The sequence below is a fragment of the Globicephala melas genome, chromosome 1, assembly GCF_963455315.2.
Source record: "Globicephala melas chromosome 1, mGloMel1.2, whole genome shotgun sequence".
In the NCBI taxonomy this organism is placed as follows: Eukaryota; Metazoa; Chordata; class Mammalia; order Artiodactyla; family Delphinidae; genus Globicephala; species Globicephala melas.
The window spans coordinates 73,364,757-73,378,562 of record NC_083314.1 but is presented as its reverse complement, the minus strand read 5'-3'; the positions used below and the strand labels follow the sequence as shown (position 1 = coordinate 73,378,562).

At 38.5% G+C, this 13,806-nt stretch overlaps 1 protein-coding gene across 4 annotated transcripts in view; it reads right to left on the bottom strand.

The window, feature by feature from the left end:
* The window catches only part of SPTA1 (spectrin alpha, erythrocytic 1), a 65,957-nt gene that overhangs the window by 25,380 nt on the left and 26,771 nt on the right, over positions 1-13,806 (bottom strand). For all 4 annotated transcript variants that reach the window (XM_060286426.1, XM_060286431.1, XM_030841872.2 and 1 more), the window contains exons 19-26: positions 12,978-13,070; positions 11,125-11,262; positions 9,753-9,904; positions 8,930-9,116; positions 7,685-7,786; positions 3,190-3,281; positions 2,157-2,301; positions 447-628 (exon numbers count right to left, since the gene is read on the bottom strand). In XM_060286426.1, coding sequence (XP_060142409.1) covers positions 447-628; positions 2,157-2,301; positions 3,190-3,281; positions 7,685-7,786; positions 8,930-9,116; positions 9,753-9,904; positions 11,125-11,262; positions 12,978-13,070 — 1,091 coding nt within the window. The remainder of the gene's footprint in view (positions 1-446; positions 629-2,156; positions 2,302-3,189; positions 3,282-7,684; positions 7,787-8,929; positions 9,117-9,752; positions 9,905-11,124; positions 11,263-12,977; positions 13,071-13,806) is intronic.

The following is a 13,806-nucleotide window of genomic DNA, read 5'->3' as shown; positions in this document are numbered from 1 at the left end:
GATATTCTGTACCTTTCTTATTCTCACACTTTTGTTTGCATAGTTCCATCTATTTGTTAGGATGTGTGTTTTGGGATGTATTATGTTCTACCATGGTTATCTGTATTCTTCTTTGCTTCTCCAGTAGACTACTCCCCCCCCCCCATATCCTGTAATTCCTGCTATAGCACCTTATATATAGTATACACTCTATAGAAACTTACTTAATTGGCATAGATAATCTCACATTCCTTCAAACTGAAATATTTCAGTTTGAAGGAATTGGCTTGAAATATTGAAAATGAGAATTTTGTGCCTTACCGGAGGTACAATCTGGACCTAGAGATACACTCCAAACCCAGCAGTGAAGAGCACCTGTACATAGACTGCTCCTAGATGCTCCACTCATGGGCCAGACTTGGAAATTGCCCACCCCACCTGGTGGAAGTCTGCCTCTGGAGCTTTACCTGGCCTGGCTGAGGAACAGGAAGAATTTTAGGTCCTCCTGTAGGTTCTCCTTACGTTCCTCTGTAAGCCCCAGCAGGTCATCCCAGGCCTGATTCAGCTCCAGTCGCTGCCTTTGCAGGTCGTCGGTGGCATCCGGGTGGGACTCACTGAGCCGATCTGCTGTCTCCCCCAATACAGCCACCTAGGAAGTCAAGAGCTCTGACAATCAGCCTGGAGTCGCACCTGAATCCTAACAAAGGAAGAGTTTCAAGCCCCGGTGGTGCTCCTTCCTCAAATAGACTTCAATGAGGTACAAGAACACCTTGCTACTTTATAAAATATTGTACATTTAAGAATAAGCCTTTGTAAAAATAAATAAATAAACAAACAAATAAATAAATATATAAGAAGGCTATCAGGCAGGGTGATTGACTTGGTTGGTGGCAAGTGTCTAATTTTTAATGTGAAAATCTTTTCAATGTAGACATTTTCTGTGCTTCTTTTTGCTTTACATGATAATGCAAGTTCTATGATGTCTCTGATTTTTCCAGAGTGTATTTGGCAAGCTCTAGAGTTCATTTTTTGGTCAGAGTAGGATTAATCTCCTTCAATCCCTTGCTAAGGAAACTCTGTGCCATACTCAGGCATAGACCTGGCCATTTCCTATTTATCTGAGGCTGCTGACCTCCAACTAACATTGGTAAGTTCTGGCCTATTGGAACACACTAAAGAGGTACTTAGATAGTAGGAAGTTCATTTACAAGTTCATTTATATTTTCCCTCAATGTAATTTGGTGCAACCACTGTGGAAAACAGTATGGAGGTTCCTCAGAAAACTAAAAATAGAATTACCCTATGATCCAGCAATCCCACCCCTGGGCATTTTTCCAGACAAATCTATAATTCAAAAGATACTTGCATCCCTATGTTCACAGCAGCACCATTTACAATAGCCAAGACACGGAAACAAACTAAATGTCCATTGACAGATAAATGGATAAAGAAGATGTGGTATGTATATAAAGGAATATTACTCAGCCATAAAAAGGAATGAAATAATGCCCTTTGCAGCAACATGGATGCAACTAGGGATTATCATACTAAGTGAAGTAAGTCAGAAAGAGAAAGACAAATACCATATGACATCATTTATATGTGGAATCTAAAATATGACACAAATGAACCTATCTATGAAACAGAAACAGAATTATGGACATAGAGAACAGACTGGTGGTTGCCAAGGGGGAGGGGGTTGGGGGAGGAATGGAATGGGAGGTTGGGGTTAGCAGATGCAAGCTTTTCTATATAGAAAGGATAAACAATAAAGTCCTACTGTATAGCACAGAGAACTATATTCAATATCCTATGATAAACCATAATAGAAAAGAATATAATAAAAGAATGTATATATATATATATATATATATATATATGTATAACTGAATTACTTTGCTGCACAGCAGTAGTTAACACAACATTGTAAATCAACTATAATTTTCAACAATTTAAAAAGTTTTCCCTCCATGTGAATGGTTCTGGGGCATGCCCTCTTAGTGGACTTGCCTTAGGGACAAGGTAAAATTATGAGTATGGAATAAGATAAAAGTACAAGTATGGAGTAGGATAAAACTATAAGAATAAGAGACTCGACAATAAAACCAAAGAAAAGGACATTAATAGGTATAAATATGAAGATGAACGTGTTAGAAAAGCTTAAAAGCACGTCTCACCTTTTCCTCCAGGGGTATGAGGTCTCTCTCAAAGCCCTCATGCTGTCGCTGAAGGGCCTGAACACTGAACAAGTCTGAGCCAGGATCAGCAGCACTGAGGGCCTGGCACTTCTTCTCAATCTGTTCCTTGGTGTCATCTGCTTCTCTGGTACACGAGAGTGAAGAGTTTAAGAATAATAGGCATACTAGAGGCAGACTAGCTGAGTTCACAAAGAAGTCATCACTACCATCATCATCATCCTTTGTAATGTGTTAGAACTTAGGTGTACTTAATCTTTACAACAACTACTTGAGGCCTAGTTACTATTACCAGTCCCATTTACATATGAGAAAACTAAAGCTTAAGAGGCTAAGCAGAAAAAAAAAAAAAAGAAGTTAACTATTGTTTCAAGGTTATACCACTGCTAAATGGTGGAGCCTAACTTTCAACCAGGTAGCCTGATGGCAAAGCTCCATGCTTAACTGTTATGTTTCATGATTTTCCATCTTAAGCCATTCTAAACAAGACCTGTCTGAATTTCAGTTTTCCCGTCTCTGAATATTCAAAAATACATTTATACACAGTAAAGGTGTTTGGTTTTCATTAATCTTGTTCATTCATTTGTTTGCTTAATTAGTTGTGTGTGTTTCTTAGTGTAGACACAGATTTGGAAGTCAAACATAAAAAAAAATTGTTGAGTCAACAGTTAGAGTCAATGTGATGTTTCTTGCCCTCTACTGTCTACTTCTAGTTCAGAAATGTAATTACTTAAACCTCTTGTTTCAACTTCAATTTTCATTCACTATCATGCAAACATATAAAGACTGCTAATTATGTATGTACCAGGGCCCAAGCCTAGGTACTAGAAAATTGAAGTTGGTTGTCTGGGAGTAGCCTATGTGCCAAGTGAGGAATCTACTACTGAAGCGCCTGATTTCCGATTTTTCCAGGAAGAAGGATTAAATTTATAGCTAGGGATCTACTATACTAAGTAGAATTGGCAGTTCTTGAGTGGGTTCTAGAGTAGCATTGCTTTTCAGGTAAAATTCTTACCTGTGAAACATTTGGACAGCATGGGCACTGCCCAACAGCTGGCGCTGTTCCTCTGCCAGCCTCTGCAAGGACCTCCAGCGGGCATTCAACTCCTGAAAGAGGCAAACACAGACTTTAGCTAGGGAGCTAACTCAGACAGCTCAGTTGTTTCTAACGACTAGATGGTTGTGGCTAAAACTTCCAAAAGTATGTTGAATAATAGTGGTGAGAGTGGGTAACCTTGTCTTGTTCCTGATCTTAGTGGAAATGGTTTCACTTTTTCACCATTGAGGACGATGTTGGCTGTGGGTTTGTCATATATGGCCTTTATTATGTTGAGGAAAGTTACCTCTATGCCTACTTTCTGGAGGGCTTTTATCATAAATCGGTGTTGAATTTTGTCGAAAGCTTTCTCTGCATCTGTTGAGATGATCATAGGTTTTTCTCCTTCAGTTTGTTAATATGATGTATCACGTTGATGGATTTGCATATATTAAAGAATCTTTGCATTCCTGGGATAAATCCCACTTGATCACAGTGTATGATCCTTTTAATGTGCTGTTGGATTCTGTTTGCTAGTATTTTGTTGAGGATTTTTGCATCTATGTTTATCAGTGATATTCGCCGGTAGTTTTCTTTCTTTGTGACATCCTTGTCTGGTTTTGGTATCAGGGTGATGGTGGCCTCATAGAAGGAGTTTGGGAGTGTTCCTCCCCCTGCTATTTTTTGTAGGAGTTTGAGAAGGATAGGTGTTAGCTCTTCTCTAAATGTTTGATGGAATTCGCCTGTGAAACCTTCTGGTCCTGGGCTTTTGTTGTTTGGAAGATTTTTAATCACAGTTTCAATGTAAGTGCTTGTGACTGGTCTGTTCATATTTTCTGCTTCTTCCTGGTTCAGTCTCGGAAGGTTGTGCATTTCTAAGAATTTGTCCATTTCTTTCAGGTTGTCCATTTTATTGGCACACAGTTGCTTGTAGTAATCTCTCATGATCCTTTGTATTTCTGCAGTGTCAGTTGTGACTTCTCCTTTTTCATTTCTAATTCAGTTGATTTGAGTCTTCTCCTTTTTTTTCTTGATAAGTCTGGCTAATGGTTTATCAATTTTGTTTATCTTCTCAAAGAACCAGCTTTTAGTTTTATTGATCCTTGTTATCATTTCCTTCATTTCTTTTTCATTTATTTCTGATCTGATCTTTATGATTTCTTTCCTTCTGCTAACTTTGGGTTTCTTTTTTTTTTTCTTTCTCTAATTGCTTTAGGTGTAAGGTTACATTGTTTATTTGAGATGTTTCTTGTTTCTTAAGGTAGGATTGTATTGCTATAAACTTCCCACTTAGAACTGCTTTTGCGGCATCACATAGGTTTTGGGTCGTTGTGTTTTCATTGTCATTTGTTTCTAGGTATTTTCTGATTTCCTCTTTAGCCACAGCAATCAGAGAAGAAAAAGAAAGAAAAGGAGTCCAAATTGGAAGAAGAAGAAGTAAAGTTGTCACTGTTTGCAGATGACATGATACTATACATAGAGAATCCTAAAGATGCTACCAGAAAACTACTAGAGTGAATCAATGAATTTGGCAAAGTACGAGGATACAAAATTAATGCACAGAAATCTCTTGGATTCCTATACACTAACGATGAAAAATCTGAAAGTGAAATTAAAAAAACACTCCCATTTACCATTGCAACAAAAAGAATAAAATATCTAGGAATAAACCTACCTAAGGAGACAAAAGACCTGTATGCAGAAAATTATAAGACACTAATGAAAGAAATTAAAGATGATACAAACAGATGGAGAGATATACCATGTTCTTGGATTGGAAGAATCAACATTGTGAAAATGACTCTACTACCCAAAGCAATCTACAGATTCAATGCAATCCCTATCAAACTACCAGTGGCATTTTTCACAGAACTAGAACAAAAAATTTCACAATTTGTATGGAAACACAACAGACCCCGAATAGCCAAAACAATCTTGAGAAAGAAAAATGGAGCTGGAGGAATCAGGCTCCCTGACTTCAGACTACACTACAAAGCTACAGTAATCAAGACAGTATGGTACTGGCACAGACACAGAAATATAGATCAATGGAACAGGATAGAAAGTCCAGAGATAAACCCATGCACATATGGTCACCTCATCTTTGATAAAGGGGACAAGAATATACAGTGGAGAAAAGACAGCCTCTTCAATAAGTGGTGCTGGGAAAACTGGACAGGTACATGTAAAAGCATGAAATTGGAACACTCCCTAACACCATACACAAAAATAAACTGAAAATGGATTAAAGACCTAAATGTAAGGCCAGACACTATCAAACTCTTAGAGGAAAACATAGGTAGAACACTCTATGACATAAATCACAGCAAGATCCTTTTTGACCCAACTCCTAGAGAAATGGAAATAAAAACAAAAATAAACAAATGGGACCTAATGAAACTTCAAAGCTTTTGCACAGCAAAGGAAACCATAAACAAGACCAAAAGACAACTCTCAGAATGGGGGGAAATATTAGCAAATGAAGCAACTGACAAAGGATTAATCTCCAAAACATACAAGCAACTCATGCAGCTCAATATCAAAAAAAAAAAAAAAAAAAAACCCAATCCAAAAATGGGCAGAAGACCTAACTAGACATTTCTCCAAAGAAGCTATACAGATTGCCTACAGACACATGAAAGAATGCTCAATGTCATTAATCATTAAAGAAATGCAAATTAAAAGTACAATGAGATATCATCTCACACCAGTCAGAATGGCCATCATTAAAATATCTACAAAGAAGAAATGCTGGAGAGGGTGTGGAGAAAAGGGAACACTCTTGCACTGTTGGTGGGAATGTAAATTGATATAGCCACTATGGAGAACAGTATGGAGGTTCCTTAAAAAAACTAAAAATAAAACTACCATACGTCCCAGCAATCCCACTACTGGGCATGTACCCTGAGAAAACCATAAATCAAAATGAGTCATGTACCAAAATGTTCATTGCAGCTCTATATTTACCGTAGCCAGTACACGGAAGCAACCTAAATGCCCATCGACAGGTGAATGGATAAAGAAGATGTGGTACATATATACAATGGAATATTACTCAGCCATAAAGAAGAATGAAACGGAATTATTTGTAGCGAGGTGGATTGACCTAGAGACTGTCATACAGAGTGAAGTAAATCAGAAAGAGAAAAACAAATACTGTATGCTAGCACATATATATGGAATCTAAAAAAGAAAAAAAAAAAGGTCATGAAGAGCCAGGGGCAAGACGGGAATAAAGATGCAGACCTATTAGAGAATGGAGTTGAGGATACGGGGAGGGGAAGGGTAAGCTGGGACAAAGTGATAGAGTGGCATTGACATATATACACTACCAAACATAAAATAGATAACTAGTTGGAAGTGGCCGCATAGCACAGGGAGATCAGCTTGATGGTTTGTGACCACCTAGAGGGGTGGGATAGGGAGGGTGGGAGGGAGGGAGATGCAAGAGGGAAGAGATATGGGGACATATGTATATGTATAACTGATTTGCTTTGTTATAAAGCAGAAACTAACACACCATTGTAAAGGAATTATACCCCAGTAAAGATGTTTAAAAAAAGACTAGATGGGGCTTAAACCCTGGTTGTTTTCATCTTATCTCCTTTACAAAATGCACAGGTTTCTTTCTTTCTTGGATAGCTTGAACTTGGGTCTCATCTATGCCACTGTAGCTAAGAAAGGAATTAGTTTTCTTCCGAAACTGATGTTCTAGGGTGGAACAATGAACCTTAGAGCAGCAATTGCTATTGGCTGCCACAGAGATACATTACAACCTCTGAAAAGTGAGTGGAAATTGTTGCCTTGGTAGTTAGAAGGTATTACCTTTCTCTGTGAGAAATATAATACCATTCTGCGTCTTGAAATGACTAAACCAGGTAGCTTCTTAGAGCCCTATTTTACTGTAGAGAGTAAGCAAATTGTTCCTATGCACTTTCCTTCTCACTCTTACCCCAGGTCAATTACCACAAAAGGAGGCAGAGAATTCATCCTCACTGGTTTATGATGACTCAGAGAACTGGACTAGACATTCTATTAATTCATTACATCTCTTATGGAACCACAAGTCCAAATCTGAGTCAGGTCTAGAATGCCTTCTCCCCCATCTCTACTACCTATATTCTTCTTTCATCAGATTTTACCAGAGTATCTCCTCCAGTAAACTTTCTTGATTAACCACTTCGCACTGTCATAGCTCCTTTATCTGCCTTTTCTTTGTATTCATGCATTTGATCACTGAATTTCTTGGGGCGATGGGGGTGTGTGTGGCAATTTATAGATTTCAGATCAGTTAAAATGGATACATGGCTGGACTATCTGAACTATTTCCTTTGACCTTTCCTGTAGTTAGCTCCATACTGCCATTACCTTCTGCATGTTCTAGTTGATCTTCAGGATATGAAATTAAGCATTTTAAAATGAAATGAAGATTCCCCAAACCTGGTAATGAGAAGAAAGAAGGAGCCATAGTTACCTGCTGTATTTGAGCTCCTTCTGGTGTCAGAAGCTCTTCAAATTGAAGATCATCAGCCACCTTGTTGATATCCCTCAGCCGAGGCTCATTGGTCTTCAAATCCTAGGTGGGAAAATGTATCCAAAGCAGTATAAATCCCCTTCTCAAGAATCTTTCATACTTACCTGCTCATTTTGCCCCGACTTGGCTACAGGTTAAAATGTATTGCTAACCACATTTGCAGTACACGGCAAACTGCCTTCCTCCAGTCTGCCACAAAGAAGAGTACCTTTAAACTCCCTGATACCCAGTGGCTATCAAAAACATGACAAGAGAGCTGTTATTTATATGGATTATGGAGCACATTAATTTTCCTAGATTTCTCCCTGGATTAAATTATACCATCAAAGGGGTCTATACCTGAGCCACGTAATGTTCTTTCTACCAATACAAATTCCTTCACTTTTTGTAGAATTTCATTGTCTGAGTTGCAATTTGCTTATATTAAGATGTTGTAGCAGCTCTAGGGAACTCATCACCACATCTATGGTGATGACATTGCTTATTTCACTATGCAATGGCCTTTTAATGAGTTTTCTCATGGAAGTCTCATTCTTGGTATTGTTTTATAAATTGTACCCTTTTTTTTTCCCCTTTCCTTTCTTTCACTTCTCTCTGTCTCCATATGTACTTTATCTTTATCTATCGATTGATCGATAGCTTTGTATTCCATGTGTAAGGAAAGTACCATATGGAAAAGAAAGAAGGAAGTAGTTTATACTAATTGCTAGTTAAAATAATAGAATGGATCTGAGAGAATAAAGGAGAATGGAAAGGTTTTAGGTAGGCAGAAAATTAGAAATTGTCTGGTTGTAAAGTCAGGTTGTTCTTCCCACCTTTCCATCCAAACTTCTGTCCCATAATTAGACCTTGCAAGAGTCTCACAACACCCCATCTCAACCTGGGAAGCAGGAACAAAAGACAGTATAGGACAAGTTGTAAAGATTCTGGGGGACCAGCACTTCCCGTAGGATGTGGGAGTGGCAGGAAATGCAGGCTGCAAAGTCAGGGTGACTAGTTTCCTCTGCATTTTCCTTCCACTTGTAATACCCAGAGAAATATTTGAAATGTGGAAGTCTCAGTAGTTTGGGGGAGGATATTTAGCAAATATGAAATTAAGGAGTTACTAAGGAGGAGATATGGGGTAAAAGGAAAGGATGATAACCCTCGTAAAGCTGTCTAGAGGAGTTGGTTCTTCTTTCTCACCATTTGGAACTCATCAAACTTTTTCTGCAGCTCCCAAACATCATCTAATTCCACCCCGCTGTTTTCTGCCTTTTTCTCTCGGATCCAGTCCAGCATGTCTCCTGCCTCATAGGCCAGCAAAAACTCATTGTAACGTTGCAATAGATGACGTCTGCGTTGTTCTGCCCGATCCAGGAGAGAAAGGTACCTGGGTGGAGAAACAAAGAGAATGGGAAATGTGGAATAAGAGATGGAGAAAACACAGAAGAGTAGAAGCAGGGTGAGAAAGGGGGAGAATGAAAGGGACAAAAATGAGAGGGAGGAAAAAATCAAAAGAAAACAGTAAAGAGAAGAGGAAATAAAGATGGAAGGAAAATAGCATTGAGAAGAGAGAGAAAAAAGTGTTCCATTTAAAAACAATAAAAATGTCAATGTTCCAACAGTATGACTGTCAATACGCCTTCCTCATTTTATAGAAGTGAAAATCTCACATTCCTATTGACAACTGGATATGAAGTAGCCTGGCATAGTAAACAAAGTTCACACAGAGATCAGAAGACCTTTTGATAACCTTGAAAGAGTGAAAGATTGCCAGGCAGGGAGTCAGAATACGTGACCCTAATATGTGTCTGACCTCTGGCACTTGACTTAATGGTTCTGGGGTTCCCTTTCCTCATTTAAAAAGTAAAGGGTTTGAATTACCCTAAGTTAACTTTCAGCTCTTAAAATCTGTGAATTTGCAAAGCATCCTTAATCTAACAGATATAGAATCGTAAGACGTGTTTTTGACCAATCTGGAATGTTTGGCCAAACACTGTTCTGTTCTCCAGCCTTCAGAACTTACTGGTTTTCAATCTGTTCCTGACGCTGGGTGATGTTGCCTGGTTCTTCTCGCCTCCGTTGCGGGAGCATAGGAAACTCATCACGGGCAAGTTTCCTGACGTAGACAGCTGGCACAAAGCCCTGCTGATCATCAGCTTCCACTTTCCACCAGTCCTAAAGGGAGAGAAAATCCCCATTTCTTCCTTAGTTCTTGGAAAAGCCACATATAGGAGAAGTTTTAACCCTCATAACTAAGTCTCTAGGCAAAGGGACAGGCTGATGGCCAGAAGAAGCAAACCATTGCTTATGGGTAGCATATAATGTTTATATATTACAAAGAACATACATCAGAAGTTGCAGGAAGTGCAGAGATAAGCCTCTTAAATCAAGGAATCTGATATTTGATGTTAGATCCTTAACTTTGATGAGGTTTTCAAAAACTGACAGCCATTCTCTTCATGATGGGGCATTTTGTCCACTAGGAATTCACAAAAAACCCATAGGGCCAGGACTGAACTGGGCTGTTTGTGGGTGAAGCACCTGTATATGACAATATTGTATAATAACTTCTCACCATCCCTCTCCCAGAGCCCCTAAAAATTGTGTGTTGCCCTGAAATTCACCTATGCAAATGCTTTATGCTTAAGTATGACCTTGATCTCCACAGGAGGGTTGCTATACTAACTGCTCTGGAGTTAACATCCTCAGAGAATAATGTGGTGAAATGAAGAAGACTGAGCAAAGAGAAAAGAGGACTGGAACACAGCTTATTTGATAATAAAATTCTTGCTTCTCTAAAAAAATTACTTGGCCTCAGAGTAACAAATCCCAAGCTCTCTTTTTTCTTCTCAATCATTTTTGGAGATTAATGAAGCATTAGAATATAAAAATATTTCTCATGCTCTTATGAGAAATATATTTAAAATCCTAGACAATACTTTGTCAGTATTCTCACAGTCATAAGGGCTAAAGAAAATCTAAGTTGGCAAAAGACTTCTCCTTGAACAGGCTCCTCTTAACACCAGCCATTTTTGTTCCATTACTAGGAACACTGGGTCAGAAGAGCAAGGAAAGATGAGAAGAAAGAGGCAGTTTAATTCTGTAAACATATTACAGAATTGTCACTCATGGCTTACATGTCTTTGGGCTAGTTACTTAAGCTCGTTGAGTCCTCACTTTGTTAACTGTAAAATTGGTATTATAATCTCAAGAGATATGTACAGGATCCTACACAGCAACTGAAGGAAAGATACTGCTCAATAAATTATGGTTATTTAAGAGAGAGAGAAATAGAAAAATATTGGCTGGTTAAAATATGAGTATCTGGCAGGGTTGGGAGAGTTGACTGCAAGAGCCACCCTGTTGATGGGGAGAAAGGTAGAAGGGAAAGTCACCTTGTTGATGGAACTGAGCAGTGTTAAGATATCATCTTTCTTCATGGTGACTTCTCGGGGGCTGCGGGCCTGGAAGTCATATAAGGCCACAACTCTCTCTTCTCGAGCAGCTTCCTCCACGGGTGCAGCCTGTTGTTGCTGAACAAAAACAGTAAACAGAACAAGCCAGTCACCCATAGGAAAGATTTCCCTGTACAGCCTACCCATGGTGGGCCATCCCTGCACCTTGCAGGAGAGAGGAGCCCCTGGCTGAAATCTCTTACATGGCTGCCAGTAACAGAGCTATTGCAATATGCCATCTTCAGAGATATCGTTCCATCCTAACACTTCTCAGGGGACAGGTGGGCTGGGAAATATGAACACAGAGTGAGCAAGTAAGAATGTAAGTTTTCAAAAACATATTAAATGCTCTAAACTACCAGTTCTTAAGCAGGCAATAAAGGATTGTATGCATCCATGTTCCAGAAAAGTTTTTGAGAAAGTGAGAGACCCACTGTCTCTCATCACCTTCTCCATTCCCTGGGTCTTTAAAGCATTTTGTCAAACAACCGTGGACTTTCTTTTTTAGAGATGAGTGATCTACAGCACAGGAAAGGCCACAGAATTTTAAAAATTGAGAACATAAACTGAGATCAAATATCTTGTCTCTCTCTCCTTTTTAACCTGTCCTCTAAGGTATGGTCTTCTCTGATTTTCATTTTTCCCAAATATGATATCTCTGAGAGAATGAACAAAATATAATCCCTCTTCATAAGCAATGGCCCACACCTTCTTCAGATTGGAGCTGAAGATGTACTTCCCCTTACCTATCCTTCTGATTTGGTATCCTTTAAGTACTGCTTCCTCATAACTTACAATTCATAAATCCACCTGTTTTTGTGTAGGCACCCACTGTGCAGAGCTTGAGGAAGGCACAGCACCAAAGCTCTGTAAATATATATTGACTTGACAGAGTGAGTCTATGTCTTTTCTACTCCCAGTGAATGGATTCAGAGCCCCTCGTAAGACAGAATTTCTTGAATGTGAGAAGTGTGTCTCTGTTGCTTCCACTATACTAGGAGATACCCATATCATTTAGTTGATTGCAGCTCCCATCACTCTTCAGGACACTTATTTTCACCTTACAGTCTAGCCATTCTCACATTCTCAGTCCTTTGCATTTCCCATTTCCCAAATACACTTGATTATTTTGTGCTTCAGTGCATTTGCTCTCATAGCTTATTCACTAGAAGAGCCCTTCTTCTCATTATCTGCATAGTAAACTACCCTTAAAAAAAATAAACTGGTTTGCCTCAGCTATGAAGATTTTCCTATCCTCCAGCACTCTCATTTCAAAAGAATGAAACACTCCTTTCTTTGAGATTCTTTTTCCTGTTCATATATCTATTATATGCAATTATTTGTTAAAATTTATGACCTAATAGACTGTAATTTTCCTTCAAGTCAGGATTATTTTTTATTCATGCTTGCACATGGTAGACATTTAATAAGTGTCAGTATAAAAAAAACTAAGAAAGGGAGGAAATAAATCAGGAGGGAATATAAGAGGAGAGATGCAAATAAAAGAAATAGGAAAAGACAGAGAATGAAAGTATAAAATGAAAAAGGAAAGCAAAAAAATAATATACCAGTGAATAAATGATAATACTTACTGAGAAATTCTTATAAACTAAATCTCTGTAGGTGCTACAAAGATGCCACAGCGCCTGTCTAAAGATCACAGGACTTATTATTTTCTATTGCAGTTGCTTCCTGGACCATGTAAAGTAAAAACTGGTAAGAAAGAGAATCTCCTAATTCCTTTTCCTCTGTGGTGGAGAATGTGATTCTTGTCATACCTAAGTCCTTCTTACCTGGCAAGCTTCTGCCTGATCCCGAAGAGCTTGCATACTGTTTCCAAAAGCCTTCAGATCCACTAGAAAGGCCTCATGCTTCTTTAGAAGAGCCTGAATTTGTTGATGGGAAAATCATCAGAAGCAAACACAGGAAGAACACTAAGCATCCCTGGGGAGTGTTTCAACTATTGTTTTGTGTTATACTTATTGTCCTAATTCCTGGTAAGAGACACTCTCCACATATAATAAATTTTTTAACTCTAAATTTGCAAGTATCAAGAAAATAAGAGTTAAATGAACAACAATATCAATATATTTGCTTTAATCAAAATAAAGTCAAATTGCACAAGTGTTTTCTCAATGCACATCACAGCTGAAAGAGGATACTGCTGAAGACATTGCTTTGTAGGATTAAATATTGGCATAACTTTAGATGCCCATGTCAAGTATTTCTAGTGCATAGGGTTTGTGAAATACTATACTGGCTGACCATAGGACAATGAGCAAAACAAAGAAATGGATATAAAGGGTAATTATGACCTTAGAAGTTCTTCTTGCCCCAACGTGTCTGTCTGCCTGGCTTTATTACAATAAAGTAATTAAGTATGTGTTAAAACTATGGTTGGTTTGTGAAATCCCAAGCTCAGTCTGGGAAATTTAGGATGGGACCAAGACAGGCATAGATGTCTGGTCATGCCTTTTTGGGCTTAGATAATCTCTAAGAACTATGGCTCTCTGTGGGGTTAGGAAAATGTGGTGTATCTTTTGGGATTTCTGTTAACTCAGGTTATCCCAGCAGATGAAGGCCAAAGGTTATCACTCTGGAAACTCCGAAAAATCTGAGAAA